Source organism: Cyanistes caeruleus, chromosome 2 (genome assembly GCF_971803275.1).
Source record: "Cyanistes caeruleus chromosome 2, bCyaCae1.hap1.1, whole genome shotgun sequence".
Classification (NCBI taxonomy): Eukaryota; Metazoa; Chordata; class Aves; order Passeriformes; family Paridae; genus Cyanistes; species Cyanistes caeruleus.
Window position 1 is genome coordinate 40,337,773 of NC_141702.1, and position 12,405 is coordinate 40,350,177.

General features: G+C 57.9%; 1 protein-coding gene across 1 annotated transcript; it reads left to right on the top strand.

The window, feature by feature from the left end:
- Window positions 1-1,003: 1,003 nt before the first annotated feature.
- POU3F2 (POU class 3 homeobox 2) lies at window positions 1,004-5,773 on the top strand. The gene has a single exon (XM_086876607.1). The coding sequence runs from the start codon at window positions 1,102-1,104 to the stop codon at window positions 2,407-2,409; it is 1,308 nt and encodes a 435-aa protein (XP_086732733.1). The 5' UTR covers window positions 1,004-1,101; the 3' UTR covers window positions 2,410-5,773.
- Window positions 5,774-12,405: the final 6,632 nt, after the last annotated feature.

Here is a 12,405-nt window from a genome sequence, read left to right on the forward strand (position 1 = left end):
CCGCCCTATTGTGTTATTTCGATGAAGATAGCGGGAGCCTGCGACGCGCACCTACCCCCGTGAGCGGTTTATTTTCGAGACAAAGCTATGGCTTTCAGCTCAAAAATGGGCAGCGAACTCTTTTCGCGTCGGCCAGCCTGGCGCTGCTTATTCCTAGGAAATACGAATCCAGTTCCAGGGTCTCCTTCCTTCCTGTCCGGCCCGCAACTTATTTTCTTTTCCCTATCTCCCTCTTTTTTCCCTAGTTTTTTATTTTTGGGGTTTTTTTTTTCCTTTTTCCACCACCCTCTCATGACCATCTTCCGCATCCATGCAGAGTCGCCAGCGCCGCTGAGGCGGTCCCGCAGGCATCCCGTCCCCACGGGACGGAACAAGCGGAACAAAACCGCCTCCGCAGTGCCGAGGTGCGAAGCCCCGAGACCCCGGGAGGAGCGGTGCGCTCCGGCGACCACCGGGAGCCGGGAGCGGGGCAGGGCGGGCGGACAGGCAGGGGGCCGCCCGCTCCCCGCCCCCGGGGGCGCGGCGCTGCCCGGCCGCTCCGGCGGGGCCGGCTGCGAGGCGGCGCTGAGAAAGTTGGGGGCGGGCAGGCGGGTACCCCCGGCCCGCAGCGCCCGCGCTCCGCGCAGAGACGCGCGTCGGGGCGCGAGCAACAGGAGCCGGCGGGCGGACCGGCGGCGGCGGCGGCGGCAGCATCCTCCCGCCGGCGGTGCAGGGCGGGCCGGGGCGGGGCCGGCGGCGGCTCGCCCCTGCCCTCCCCTACGCTCCCCCCGCCCCGCGGCCGCCGCTCCCCCGCGCCCCGTTCCCCCTCGGAGTTGGGTTCCAGCGGGGGCGGGCCCGGGGCGGGCCCGGGGCGGGGCGCGGCCGGCGGGGAGCGCCAATGGCGGGCGGCGGCGGCGGCGGTCGCCGGGAGCGCCGGCGTCCGTCAGGGCGCGGGCAGCCAATGGCGAGCGGCGGCGGGGCGGGGCGGCCGCGCGTGCCTTCGCAGTGGGCCCCGCCGCGCGGGCCGGGGGGGCGCGGGCGCCGCGCGGCGCCCGAGGCGAAAAAGTAGCTGTCAAATGCGCGGCGCCTTTAACCGGCGCGATCAGTGCGGCTCGGCGAGTCATGGCGACCGCAGCCTCCAACCACTACAGCCTGCTCGCCTCCGGCTCCCCCATGGTGCACGCCGAGCCGCCCGGCGGCATGCAGCCCGGCGGCGGCTACCGCGACGCCGGCGCCCTGGTGCAGGCGGACTACGCGCTGCAGAGCAACGGGCACCCGCTGAGCCACGCTCACCAGTGGATCGCGGCGCTGTCCCACGGCGGCCCCGGCGGTGGCGGCGGCGGCGGCGGCGGCGGGGGCGGCGGCGGCGGCGGCGGCGGCGAGGCGCCCTGGTCGGCGGGCGCGCTGGGCCAGCCCGACATCAAGCCGGCGGTGGTGCAGGCGGGCGGGCGCGGCGACGAGCTGCCGCCGCCGCCGCAGCACCCGCCGCCGGGGCGGGCGCCGCACCTGGTGCACCACGGCGGCGGCGGCGGAGGGCACCACGCGGCGGCGGCGGCGGCGGCGGCGGCGGCGGCGTGGCGGGCGGGCGGCGCGGCGCACCTGCCGCCCGGCATGGCCGCGGCCAACGGCGCGCAGGCGGGGCTGCTCTACTCGCAGCCGCCCGGCTTCACCGTCAACGGGATGCTGGGCGCCGGGCAGCCGGGGCTGCACCACCACGGCCTGCGCGACGCCCACGAGGAGCCGCCGCCGGGGCCGCCGCACCACGGCCCCGAGCACCCGCCGCCGCCCCACGGCCCCCACCCCGGGGCGGCCGGGCCGGCACCGTCCGCCGCCGCCGCCGCGCCCCCCGGGCCGCCGCCGCACCACGACCCGCACTCGGACGAGGACACGCCGACCTCGGACGACCTGGAGCAGTTCGCCAAGCAGTTCAAGCAGCGGCGCATCAAACTGGGATTTACCCAAGCGGACGTGGGGCTGGCTCTGGGCACCCTCTACGGCAACGTCTTCTCGCAGACCACCATCTGCCGCTTCGAGGCCCTGCAGCTCAGCTTCAAGAACATGTGCAAGCTGAAGCCTTTGTTGAACAAGTGGTTGGAGGAGGCGGACTCCTCCTCGGGCAGCCCCACCAGCATAGACAAGATCGCGGCGCAGGGCCGCAAGCGGAAAAAGCGCACCTCCATCGAGGTGAGCGTCAAGGGCGCGCTGGAGAGCCACTTCCTCAAGTGCCCCAAGCCCTCCGCCCAGGAGATCACCTCGCTCGCGGACAGCCTACAGCTGGAGAAGGAGGTGGTGAGAGTGTGGTTTTGTAACAGGAGACAGAAAGAGAAGCGCATGACTCCCCCGGGAGGGACGCTGCCGGGCGCCGAGGACGTGTACGGGGCCAGCAGGGACACGCCGCCGCACCACGGGGTGCAGACCCCCGTGCAGTGAACTCGCGGCGGGGGCGCCCGGCCCCTCCTCCTCCTCCCCTCCTCCTCCTCCTCCTCCTCCTCCTCTCCTTCCCCCAACTTTTGATTGTCCTCCTTTTTTTTTTTTCTTTTTTTTCTTTTTTTTTTTAAATTTTATTTTCTCCTATCTTTAAAAAAAGACAAAAAAATCAAAAAAAGAAGCAAACGCGAAAAAAAAAAAAAAAAGAACAGCAAAGAAAAAGCGAGCGAGCGAGAGGGCGAATCACAGCGGACAGACAGATAGACAGACAAAGCACCTGCACCACACTGTCCCTTAGACGGTAGGAGGTGTGATGCTGTATTTTGACCTTTCCAGGCGAGTGCCCGTGCACGGGAGTGCGGTGGGTACCGCGCACGGGCAGGCAGGCGGGCACCGGCAGGGCAGGGCAGGCACCGGCAGGGCAGCGGCAGGCACCGGCAGGGCAGGGCAGGCACCGGCAGGGCAGGCGCAGGGCGAAGCGGTTCGCACAAAACTCCCTCACTCGCTGGCCAAAATATACGGCGCTGCCCTGCCGGGGAGGGGGCGGAGGCGAAGGGGGGGCACAGCCACCTCGGGTCCCCTCCGCAGCCCCCTCCCGCCACACAAAGGCAGATTGCATTGTGGAATGTCGCTCGGTGTTGGCACATGCTGCTGTGTTTATTTTCTGTGGATCCCCTGTATGAATATATGTTAAAAAAAAAAAAAAAAAGAAAAAAAAAAGAAGGAAGAGAACTGAAAAGCTATCCCTTTTGATGTAGACAGTATTTAACCGTACCAATTTGCACTGCAAGAAAATCGAAGTTTACATAAACAAAATGTTTATTTTTTATTTTTTTCCCCCTTCCTTTCCGACCTTAATTTTGCAAATGACTTGCATTTTCCACAGTGAGCGTTAGTCAACCAGTGACCGGTCTACAATATGTTACTGTGTTTTAGCCTTTGCTTTATGTGTATATGTGAACTTTTGTTATAAACAAGTATTCTTAAATACGTGTAACGCTTGTTTTCTCCGTTTACCATAGCAAAAAGAATTGGTATATGTGTGTGTATGTATACATATGCATGCGTGCACAGACATACATACATACACATATATATAATCTCTCTATATACACATATATATGCACCTCCAGCTTCCACTCTCCAGAGATGTGACTCTCGTAATTGTTTAATATATGCCTTCAATGGCAAGAGTCAAGTTTGGAGAAGGGAGAATAATGCAAATTAACAAAGTAAACTTCATTTTCAGGCAGTGTGTCTGGGGGTCGAGGCGCAACCAAAGGGGGAGGAAAAAAAATATGTGCAGCCCTTCCAAACTGTGTCGGTGCGGGCAAGCAAGGCCTGGTGTGGGGAAGGCGGAGAGGGAACAACATGTTTCCAGAGTTTTCCCAGAGAAAGTGGCATTTCCTTGAGAGGGAAAGGGGATTATTTAGCTCCCCCACCACCGCCCCCTCAGCGCCCTTTCCTTCCCCTCCTCCCCCCGCGGCTCCCTTGCGTGCCTTTGGCATCCCCGGTCTCATCGCCCGGGCCAATATCAGCCTCCAAACTTTCTTTTATTGAGCAGTTTTACGTCAAGGCAGAGCCAGGGAGAGCCTGAGGAGCTGCTGGGCCCGAGGTGGGGGTCGGGTGCTTACACCTGCCTGTAAACGCATGCTGCCCCCTCCTCTTCACAGAGACCGTGTGCATTTCTTTTTTACTTTACTTTCAGTATTTATTTTATTTTCTATTTCTATCCAGCCCCTCTCCCTCCCCATCCTCCCCTTGTCCTTTGGTCAGATTGTGGTATAATTTATTGAAGGAAAGGACCACTTTTAACTTGGGCAGCCTTGTGTCTTTCACTGGGGAATGAAATGATGTGGGAAAAAAATGCCATTTTTCAATCCGTGTTCCCCCCCACCCCCTTCGCTAATAGTTTTAAAGTGCATTTCGTGACATTATCTTGATGAGAAATGGTTAACTTTCCAAAATAAAAAAAAGAGAAAAACCCATGGGGACAAAAAGGAAAAAAAAAAAAAAAAAGGAAAAAAAGAAAACAAAAAAGCTCTGAAGGGAAGCAGAGGAGCGGGACCTCGGAGCAGCGCATGTATGTGCGTGTGTCTGCGTGCGTGTTTGTGTACTTATGCACACACACACAGCTATGCATATACATTAGAGGAACTTTATGATAGTTATAAATTCATAAAGGGATCATTTAGTCAGCACAAATGGGTGCTATAGAGACAAAGCATTTTTATAATCTAAAAGTTTACTTAGTTGAGTGTTGGACAATTATGGAGAAAAAACAGTGAAGCATTCTCTCGCAGAACTCTCCTATAAATATTGCATTCAGTAGCTAAGGCTTTAGAATATGTTTCTCATTGTCTTTTAAAATGCCTGTGACACTGGGTTTTCTTTCCTTCTTTCTTTCTCCCTTTCTTTCTTTCTTCTTGGTAAGACAGATGATGATTTCTAAGAGGCACATGCATTAGCCTTTTTCCTGGTTTTCCAACAATTGTTAAAAAGATACGGGCACCAAGCTTTTCTCTTTTCTTTCTTTTTTTTTTTCTTTTTTTTTTTTTTTTTTTGGGTTTTTTGTTTGTTTGTTTGTTTATGTGTTGAGCTGCTTGTTATTTAAAGTGTTGAGGACTAGCGCCTAGTGAAGTGAATCAGATCAGGGCAGATCCAGTGGTAAAGGGAGGAAATGAACTTTCAGACACTTATTAATATGTGCGTAAGGTCAGACAACGGAGTCGAGAGGATGTTTGAGAAAGCCTCAAACTCCAAATAGGTTTACTAAAAAAAAAGTTACCACGCAAACCTTACCACTATGTATATATGTTTAATATTTGTCCTTTGAAATGCAGAAATAGTTTCAATGTTTTCTTTGTCTATTTTTCTTTTTTTTTTTTTTAAATGCTACCCAGGGAAATATTTTCATATCATTTTTAAGTGGCCTGCCTCAATGTATATTTATTTCTTTTAAAGCAAACAGGTTCTGGAAACTGTTTTTCTGTAGCTTTAAATGAGTAGGTGAACAAAATCTATATGGGATGTAATTTTTTTTTTTTTGTTCAGTCTCTTTAAAAATACTTTGTTTTGGTACATTTGGATGTGCTTGTGGGGAAAAATAAAAACGCAGAGATCCTTATATATTTATGTTAAAGTAATATTTTATTATCTACATAAAACAGAAATGCACAATACCTTCATAGTTTCTTCTAATTATTGAAATATCGTTATTTTATTTTTGAAGATAGCACAGATTTGCATAGTTCTTAAGATCTGGAGGGAGAAAGCCCCAGTACTTATACTGAGCTGAGTTCTGTGTAAAAGCACCGCCGTTCCTTTCTATTTCGTGGAATTTTTCGAATAAATTTGATGCGTATACCGAGAGGTTCCACGCTTATAACTTTCAGAGTCTTGAAGGAGAGCCTCGGGAGCTGTGTTCATTGTGTCTCTCCGCAGATGAACCACTGCCGTGTGTTTTGGAGCATTGATTTCTGTGCGGGTAGGGCTGTCCTGCCTTTGATGCTGGTGAGGAGATCTGCTCCTCAAGTTTGTTGCATGTTCTCTCGGAAGGCATGGGGGAGAAGAGATTCAAGTCTTCTCGGTCCCTTTTTATAATTTAACATCTGACTTCTTAAAAAAAAAAAAAAAAGAGAGAGAGAGTGAGAGAGAGAGAGAGAAAGAAAGAAAAAAAGCAAAACAAAAAGGCGGGGCTTAATGATGGGAGTAGCGTTTGCAGTAGGAAGGAAGAGCTCGGCTGCCCAGCGGGGCTGCGCACCCCCGGGCCGGGCCCCGGGCCCCGCGGCCGTGGCCCCGCTTTCACGTCAGGTGCGGCTCCGTGCGGTGACGAGCGGGTCGGTTTTCCCGGAGGGGTCCCGGCTGGGGACCCGCGGGGCTGGCGCTGGCAAGCGACATCCGAGTGCGCAGTGTTCGCACGCCCGGCGGTGTGTTCAGGACCTTTTTGGCTGCCTCGGTTTCCTAAGTGTGATAACCTGCTCTTCTCCCACCCCTCCCTTCCTTCACGATAGTTTCTAGGCTTATTAGATTTAATCATCTTTTCTAACTTCTAGTCAATATTACACTCATCCCGAACAGATTCAGCTAAATGATCTTATCAATAGTTTCGAAGAGAAGTGACAGAAAGAAGAAGTGTTTTGTGACCGCAGACGTGCTGACGGGTAAAATGTTGAAGCTGGGTATGGATTTAAAAGTCCTTGGTCAATAGCCCGCGGAACGGGCTGCGGAAAGCGAGCAGCCTCTGCCCTCTGCAGGACACTCGGGTGGGCGCCCAGGGAATATTTCGCCTTTAGCGACAGGGCCCCGCTGTCGGGGAGCGCTCCGGTGTCGGGTGGGCAGGAGGTGACTCGGATGGACGGAGCCTCGCTCGGCGGGGCAGGCCCGGCTCCGCGGGGATGGCCGGCTCAGCCGGGGGCGGGCTGGCGCTGCCGGCCGCTGCTCGGGGCCGGGCCGTCCCCGGCCGAGGGCCCGAGGCTGCTCCTCCGGGGCTCTTTGCCCAGCGAGAGCCTGACCTTACGGGAGCGGCTTCGCTCGTTCTTCTGGACCTGTCGTGGGGAGGCCAGCCGGGTTCGGGGGTCATTCTTTTTGTCTCCTTCGATCCCTCTTTTAAGGGAAGGGAGAGGGGGAAATGGAGCAGTTATAGGATGCTCCTTTCTGCAGGTGGATGTCAGAGTGCGCGGCAGCTCTTTGGGCTCCATCGCTCTCATTTCCAGCAGGGACACTCTGTCGTAGGTCAGATGTCAACAACAAAAGCCCTGTTTGCTCGGTTCGCTCTCTCTCTGGTGGAGGCCGAAACTGGAAGACGAGAGGATGCTGTATATCCTTAAGTCTGTCAGTCCTGATTGTCACCCCCAGTGTCTCCAGCCCCGCAGGGGCGAGAGGCAGTAGTCGGTGCTGTCCGACCGGGGCAGCTCCCGCCGCCGCCCAGCTGCGCCGTCTCTCTTGAGAGTGGACAGTGGGGGCCGGGGTTTGGAAAGAGAGAAGCGGAGGAAGGGGAAATAATCCTACAAATTCCCCAGGCTGCGGGGCAGGCGGGGATGGTGTCTGGCCAGGTGTTACTCTCGGGCTGGGCAGCTTGTGAGAGCCCCGGCGGGTGCAGAGGCCGCGGTTGGCCCCGGCTCCGCCCCGCCGTGTCTTTCTCCGTCGGGCTTTGTCGGCGGCAGTTCGGGGTTCCCCCCGTGCCCCCTTCTCCAGTGCCCCGGCTCCCGAGCGCGCTCCTGCCCGTCACCGGGCCGCGGGGGTAGGGCGGGACGGTCCCGGCTGCCTGCGCCTTCCCGGCCTTCTGCCCGCGGCCTCGGACCTGGCCCAGCCTGGGGCTGCTCCCCGCCCTCCGGCTGATCCGATGGGGAAAAACCCTCTGCCCCGGCTGCCTGCCCCTGCCTGCCGGGCAGCCCCAGGCCTCGGGGTTGTCCCGAGCCGCGTTGTTGGAGGTTTGGTGGCTCTTTGTTGCTGTGCCGTCGGTGAGGGGGATAGAGGACGGGTGACCCGGCCGGGGAAGGGAGGCGACGGCCTCCGGTGGGCGATGAGGCGCGGGGGAGAGCGGTCACCGGCGGGCGGGAGAGCTGGCCTTAGTCCGGTTTAAACCTCTGGCCTTAGATGCAGTACTGGGGGAGAGTGGCGGGCGTGGGCATCGTCTTGAGGAGCAGGGAGTGGGGGTGTGGAAAGAAGGAAACTGCCCGCGGCTTTTTGGCGGTGGACGGGACAGCGGCGGCCTTCTGCTGCCTCCGGAGCGGAGCCTGGGCGTTGGGGTCTGTCTTGGGAATCGTGGCGCTCCCGCCTCCCCTGCTCCTGCGGGAGGATATCTGTTTATTGCGCTTTTCGGAAGGGACGCGGCCTGGGCTGCCTCTCTGGCTTTAAATGTCGAGAAAAGATTAAAAAAACAAATTTTCAGAGTTGCGGGCGCGAAGTTGGCACTCTGTGCTCGGAGCATGGCCGGACTGCCGTCGGGGATGGAGGAAGATCCTCCGCAGAAGCCAGTTTGCCCCTGGCTCGGAAGGGCGATGCTGGGGGAGCGGACATTTCTCCGGGGAAAATTAGTTAGAGAAAAGCCAAAGCGTGCTTTAGTGGAATTGGTAAAACAAAAAGGAAAGACTCGTCTTCAGACTTCTCATCAAACTATAGACCAAACAAGTGGGCTTTCCGGCAAGAGAGTCCCAGCGGCAGCGCGTGGATTCTCACGCCGCGGTCGGCCTCAGCCCGTGGCCTGGCCCACGCTGTGGGTCTCTTCCTTCGAAGCGATTACCTCTCCCTGCGAACTCCCTGTAAATACCTCCGAAACTCGGCCAAGTGGCCCGAGTATGCCGGGATTTCACGCAGGGCCCCCGGGGCCGGGAAGGCCACCGGTGCCGGCGCGGAGCCCCTTCCCCCCGCAACCCGGGCACCGCAGCCGCCAGACCCGAGCATCCCCGCGGGACGCAGGGGTCTGATCCTGCCCTCCCGTCGGTGGGCAAAGAGAGACAGGGACGAGGCAAGGACAGCGGCAGCAGAGCGGCCGAACCGTGCCGGCGTTGCCGGGAGGAGCGGCGGGTCGGCGGCGGGCGCTGCCTCCCCGGCCGGGGCCCGGGGGGCTGGGGAGGGGGCGCCGGGACCCCTTCGCCCCAGGGAGGCGGCTGCTTGGGGCCGTGTCTGCCTGGCCCCGTTCGTGCCCCTGCCGGGGCAGAGCCGCTGCCGGCCCGGAGCAGGAGCCCTGCCTCCCTCCGCGAGTGGGGATGCAGGGCGTGGGGGCCTCCCGGGGAACCCCATCACTTCTGCGGCAGGGCCGGGGCGGTGCTGGCCGTCCCAGCGCTGGGATCCAGCTCCAGCCCGGCTGCAGCTCCGCCGGTCGTCTTGCACGTCCCGCCCGGGCGGGCTGAGCTGTGCAGCTCCGCGCCTCCCTGGGCCTGTCCGCACAGATGTCAGCTTTAAGGATTAAAAAGAGAGCAGGCCGGTAGGAAGTTGGCGGCCGGTGTTTCACCCCCTCCTCTTCGCACGGCGGTAAATTCTGGCAGGCAGAGGCAGCTTGTAAAAGTGATGACGAGACCGCTCTCCCCCTCCTCTTCCTCGTCCCGTCTCCTCCCGTCCCGGGAGTTGTAAGAGGCGCTCGTCTAAAAGTTAGGACTTGTTTTTAGCCAGCCTGATTCATTCATTAATTCTCTTTCCCTCCTTGATTCATTCATGTCTACAGTCATTCATTGCCAAGTCCATGGAGGCATCAGCTCCTTGGTCAGTAGGGGAGACGTACAAACAAGGATGGTGCTATTTATTTCCCTCTGCCTGTGGATTTCTAAGACGTTCAAGCAGGCACAATCATTAAACTAATTTGTATTTGATTGTTTGGGCGGACGGGGGTGAATTTTATTGCACTAAGCATTCAAGCACGCACGCATCGCTGATTACCAGTATACATTAAATAAAGTTGTTTGTACACATTGTCTTACCACATATAGGCAGTCTTATTATTCTAATTACTCTAATTAGTGCATTGAAATGTTTTCTACTTGATTTGAGGAGACAGTGATTAGTTCTATTACTTCTTTTAACTCTTATTTCATGGAAAACTGTTGATGCATGTTCCAATTACCTTGTTTTTCTCTTTAATATAGCGTGGGCCAAAATTATTATGAAATGATATCGTTGGTGGGTAGAAACATACATCTATTTTCCCTTTCTAAAAGAACTTCCATTTTTCTTGTAACCACCACCAGCAGATAGAACACTCCCAAAGCGTTCACAAGCAATAATTTCTAGCCAAAGAAACACGTTTCTTCTTTACAATTTCTTCTGCTAGTGCTTTAGTACTTTGTGGTTGTAGCATTTACCTTTATAATTTTTTTCTGTGTTTTTTTTCTAAAAGGAAAAAAAAATTAGTCTGACATATACTTCAGACAAAGCTATTTCATATGTTTTAAGTTAAGGTTACTATTAATTGATAGAATCAGTTCATCAAACATGATACTTCGGTAGGGAATTGTAATTAAAACCTTAATCCCGTTTGAGATTTAATTTTATCTTAAACACTTTCTTGAGGGATTTCCCCCCCTTTTCCTTGGCGGTTGCCGCTTGAAGCACGGTGGAGGCACAAAGAGGAGCCCAGACCCCAGCAGGGCAGGGAGGTTATTTCGTTATCAAAATACCCATCTTGACTATTGAGCCAACTGAGGTTTTGTGTCGAGTTTTGGGATGTGTGTATGTGTTGGCCTTTTGTGTTGATGTGGCGGCCACTTAAACCCAGACGGTGACAAAGGGGGTGCTGGGGATGGAATCTCGCCTCTTCCTTTCACGTTACAGACAGGGAGACTGGTTATTTCTCGGTCATAAAAATACTGCGGCTTTTTGTTGTTGTTGTTGGCGTTTCCCCCCTCCTTTTCAGGTTAGTTTGTTAAATAAATACGAAGGGATGAGGGAAAAGTAAAGAAGGGGGGGCGGGGGGGAAGGAAGAAACGCAAACCATCCCTTAAATTCTTAGAAATCCTGGTCTGGAGGGAAATCTATGGAGTTACATAGGTAAATATTGGGCCTAGGCTGCTTATACTTTTAATATTTAAACTGGGATTATAGGGGATCTAAAGACGCCTTCCTAACCTTTGGCAATTGCCTGTGCGAGGAGAAATCCCGCAAGATGTACAAAGGGGCGAGACGGCTTCCCACTGCCTCCGATACACGGCTCGGCCGCTGCTGCGGCTGGGGACCGCCTTTCCCGCAGGGTCGAGGCTGTCGGGGGACAGGCAGCGCTGGGCTTCGGACGGTGTTTGAAGGCGGGGGTCCTACTGCTGCTTCCCGCCGAGCAGCGTCTCGCCCCGCTCCGAGGGCCGGGCTCAGCGCTGGCAGCGCTCCGCTCCGGGGAAGGAGCCACGGGCCGGGGCCGGGAGAGGAGCCGGGATTGGGCCGGGACTGGGGCCGGGATTGGGCCGGGACTGGCCCGGGATTGGGCCGGGACTGGGACCGGGATTGGGACCGGGATTGGGCCGGGATTGGGCACGGATTTGGACCGGGATTGGGGCCGGGAGTGTGGCTGGGATTGGGCCTGGATTGGGGCCGGGATTGGACCGGGATTGGGGCCGGGATTGGGACAGAATTGCACCCGGGATTGGGCAGGGACTGGGACCGGGATTGGGGACGGGATTGGGCAGGAATTTGGACCGGGATTGGGGCCCGGAGCGGGGCAGGGATTGGGACAGAATTGCGCCCGGGATTGGGGCCGGGATTGGGCAGGGATTTGGACCGGGATTGGGGCCCGGATTTGGGCTGGGATTGGGGCCGGGAGCTGGCCCGGATTGGGGCCGGGATTGGGCAGGGATTTGGATCGGGACTGGGGCCCGGATTTGGGCTGGGATTGAGGCCGGGATTGAGGCCGGGATTGAGGCCGGGATTGGGGCCGGGACTGGGGCCGGGAGCAGGGCTGGGACTGGGGCCTGGATTGGGCCGGGACTGGGGCCGGGATTGGGCAGGGATTTGGACCGGGACTGGGGCCGGGAGCAGGGCTGGGACTGGGCCGGGATTGGGGCCGGGAGCGGGGCCAGGATTTGGGCAGGGATTGGGCCGGGACTGGGGCCGGGATTGGGCCGGGACTGGGGCCGGGATTGGGGCCGGGATTGGGCCGGGACTGGGGCCGGGATTGGGGCCGGGATTGGGCCGGGACTGGGGCCAGGATTTGGGCCGGGACTGGGGCCGGGATTGGGGCCGGGACTGGGCCGGGATTGGGGCCGGGATTGGGCCGGGACTGGGGCCGGGACTGGGGCCGGGATTGGGGCCGGGATTGGGCCGGGACTGGGGCCGGGATTGGGGCCGGGAGCGGGGCCGGGACTGGGGCCGGGATTGGGGCCGGGACTGGGGCCGGGATTGGGGCCGGGACTGGGGCCGGGTCTGGGGCCGGGACTGGGGCCGGGATTGGGCCGGGACTGGGCCGGGAGCGGGGCCGGGGCCGCGCGTGGAGCGCGGGCGCCCCCCAGCGGCCGGCGGCGCCACGGGGACTCCCCCGGGAAGGGCAGGGGCGCTTCCCGCGTCCCCTCCCCGCTCCCA

Excerpts from the sequence above, each read along its gene's own strand:
- POU3F2 (XM_086876607.1), top strand. The coding sequence starts at position 1,102 with ATGGCGACCGCAGCCTCCAACCACTACAGCCTGCTCGCCTCCGGCTCC.